The sequence below is a fragment of the Corapipo altera genome, unplaced genomic scaffold, assembly GCF_003945725.1.
Source record: "Corapipo altera isolate COAL_440 unplaced genomic scaffold, ASM394572v1 293, whole genome shotgun sequence".
Classification (NCBI taxonomy): Eukaryota; Metazoa; Chordata; class Aves; order Passeriformes; family Pipridae; genus Corapipo; species Corapipo altera.
Window position 1 is genome coordinate 17,401 of NW_020885113.1, and position 2,153 is coordinate 19,553.

Below are 2,153 nucleotides of genomic sequence, written 5' to 3' on the forward strand. Positions count from 1 at the left end.
GAAGGAGGGATGAGGGACGGAGGATGGAGGGATGCAGGGGTTGAGGATGGCAAAGGAGGGACGGAGGGGGCTCAGGAGGGATGGGGGGTGCTCAGGAGGGATGGAGGGGGCTCAGAGGGGATGGAGGGGCCTCAGGAGGGATGGAGGGGGCTCAGAGGGGATGGAGTGGGCTCAGGAGGGACGGGGGGCTCGGGACTGTCCCCTCACTGCCCTCACACACACACACACGCACTTGCCAAGTCATGCGGCTCCTCCAGCCCGGAGCTCCCGGCCCTGTCCCCGCTCCTGGCACGGCCGGGCCCGGTGGGGACGGGGACGCGCCCCGGGAGGGTCCGGGGGGGTGCGGGGGGTGCCCGGGGGTGCCCGCGGGGGGCTGACTGCAGGCACAGGGTGCCGGGCAGGAGTCTCTGCGGAAGATCATCACCACCCTCGCCGTGAAGAATGAGGAAATACAGAACTTCATCTACTCGCTCAAACAGATGATCCAGAATGTGGAGGTACTGGGGGAGATGGGGGACCCTCCTGGGTGGGATGGGACCTCCCTGCCCCCTTGGGATGCTCCTGGGTGGGATGGGACCTCCCTGCCCCCTGGGCACCCCCCAGATGGGCTGGCACCTCTGTGCCCTCTGGGGACCCCCTGGGGTGGGACCTCCCTGTCCCCTGTGGACCCCCGGGTATGGGATGGGACTTCCCTGTCCCCTGGGTACCCCCGGGGCTGAGATGAAACCTCCGTAACCCCTGGGCACCCCCCTGGGTGGGATGGCACCTCTGTGCCCCCTGTGGACCCCCCGGGGGGGGTGGGACCTCCCTGCCCCCTGGGGACCCCCCTGGGTGGGACCTCCCTGCCCCCTGTGGGCACCCTGGTATGGGATGGGACTTCCCTGTCCCCTGGGTGGGATGGCACCTCTGTGCCCCCTGGGTACCCCCTGGGTGGGGTGTCCCCTTGCTGATGCCCCGGCTGGGGGGGTGGGTTGTGCCCAGGCCAACTCGACGCGGGCACAGGAGGACCTGGAGGCTGAGTTCCAGTCTCTGTACTCGCTGCTGGACGAGCTCAAGGAGGACATGGTGATGAAGATCAAGCAGGAGCGCGCCAGCCGCACCTACGAGCTGCAGGTGGGCACCACACCCCCCCGTGCCCCCCTGTGCCCCCCCTGTGGGCACCCTCAGCCACCTCCCACCCCTTCCCTGTTCCCTGTTCCCTGCCCATTCCCAGGCCCAGCTCACCGCGTGTTCCAAGGCCCTGGAGAGCTCGGAGGAGCTGCTGGAGGCGGCCAACCAGGCCCTGGGCGCTGCCAACCACCACGACTTCTCCCAGGTGGGGGGCCCTGCCCGGCTGCCCCTCGAGCTGGGCAGGGTCCTGACACCCCCCCCTGTGCTGGCTGGTTGATGCCCCTCCTGGGATGGGCACCCCCTGGGATGGGCACCCCTCTTTCTCTCTGTGCCGGGCTGGCTGTGGGGCTGGGGAGAGCACAGGGGACCCCAAAGGGATACCATGGCAGGGACACTGGGGGCACTGGGATGTGTGCCAGGGGGGCACTGGGGGGGTGCAGGGATGCTGTGCTGTGGGATGCTGTGGGATGCTGGGATGCTGGGCCATGGGATGCAGGGATGCTGTGGGATGCAGGGATGCTGTGGGATGCAGGGATGCTGTGGGACGCAGGGGTGCTGTGCCATGGGGTTCCACTGTGGGATTGTGGGATGCAGGGATGCTGTGGGATAGAGGGATGCTGTGGGATAGAGGGATGCTGTGGGATAGAGGAATGCTGTGGGATACAGGGATGCTGTGGGATAGAGGGATGCTGTGGGATAGAGGGATGCTGTGGGATGCAGGGATGCTGTGGGATACAGGGATGCTGTACCGTGGGGTTCCACTGTGGGATGCAGAGATTATGTGCCGTGGGATGTAGGGTTGCTGTGCTATGGGATACAGGGATGCTGTGGGATATAGGGATGCTGTGGGATGCTGTGGGATGCTGTGGGATACAGGGATGCTGTGGGATGCAGGAATGCTGTGGGATTCAGGGATGCTGTGGGATGCAGGGACTCTGTGGGATGCTGTGAGATGCTGTGGGATGCTGCGGGCTGCTGTGCCACGGGCTGCAGGGGTGCTGTGGGATGCAGGGACACGCTGTGGGATGCTGTGGGATGCAGGG

At 66.6% G+C, this 2,153-nt stretch overlaps 1 protein-coding gene across 2 annotated transcripts in view; it reads left to right on the forward strand.

The window, feature by feature from the left end:
- FSD1 (fibronectin type III and SPRY domain containing 1) overlaps positions 1–2,153 on the forward strand; it is a 9,508-nt gene that overhangs the window by 702 nt on the left and 6,653 nt on the right. Inside the window, exons 2-4 of one of the 2 annotated variants that reach the window (XM_027669888.1) lie at positions 390–497; positions 982–1,113; positions 1,214–1,315. In XM_027669888.1, coding sequence (XP_027525689.1) covers positions 390–497; positions 982–1,113; positions 1,214–1,315 — 342 coding nt within the window. The remainder of the gene's footprint in view (positions 1–389; positions 498–981; positions 1,114–1,213; positions 1,316–2,153) is intronic. The other variant, XM_027669889.1, reaches the window with a different exon arrangement.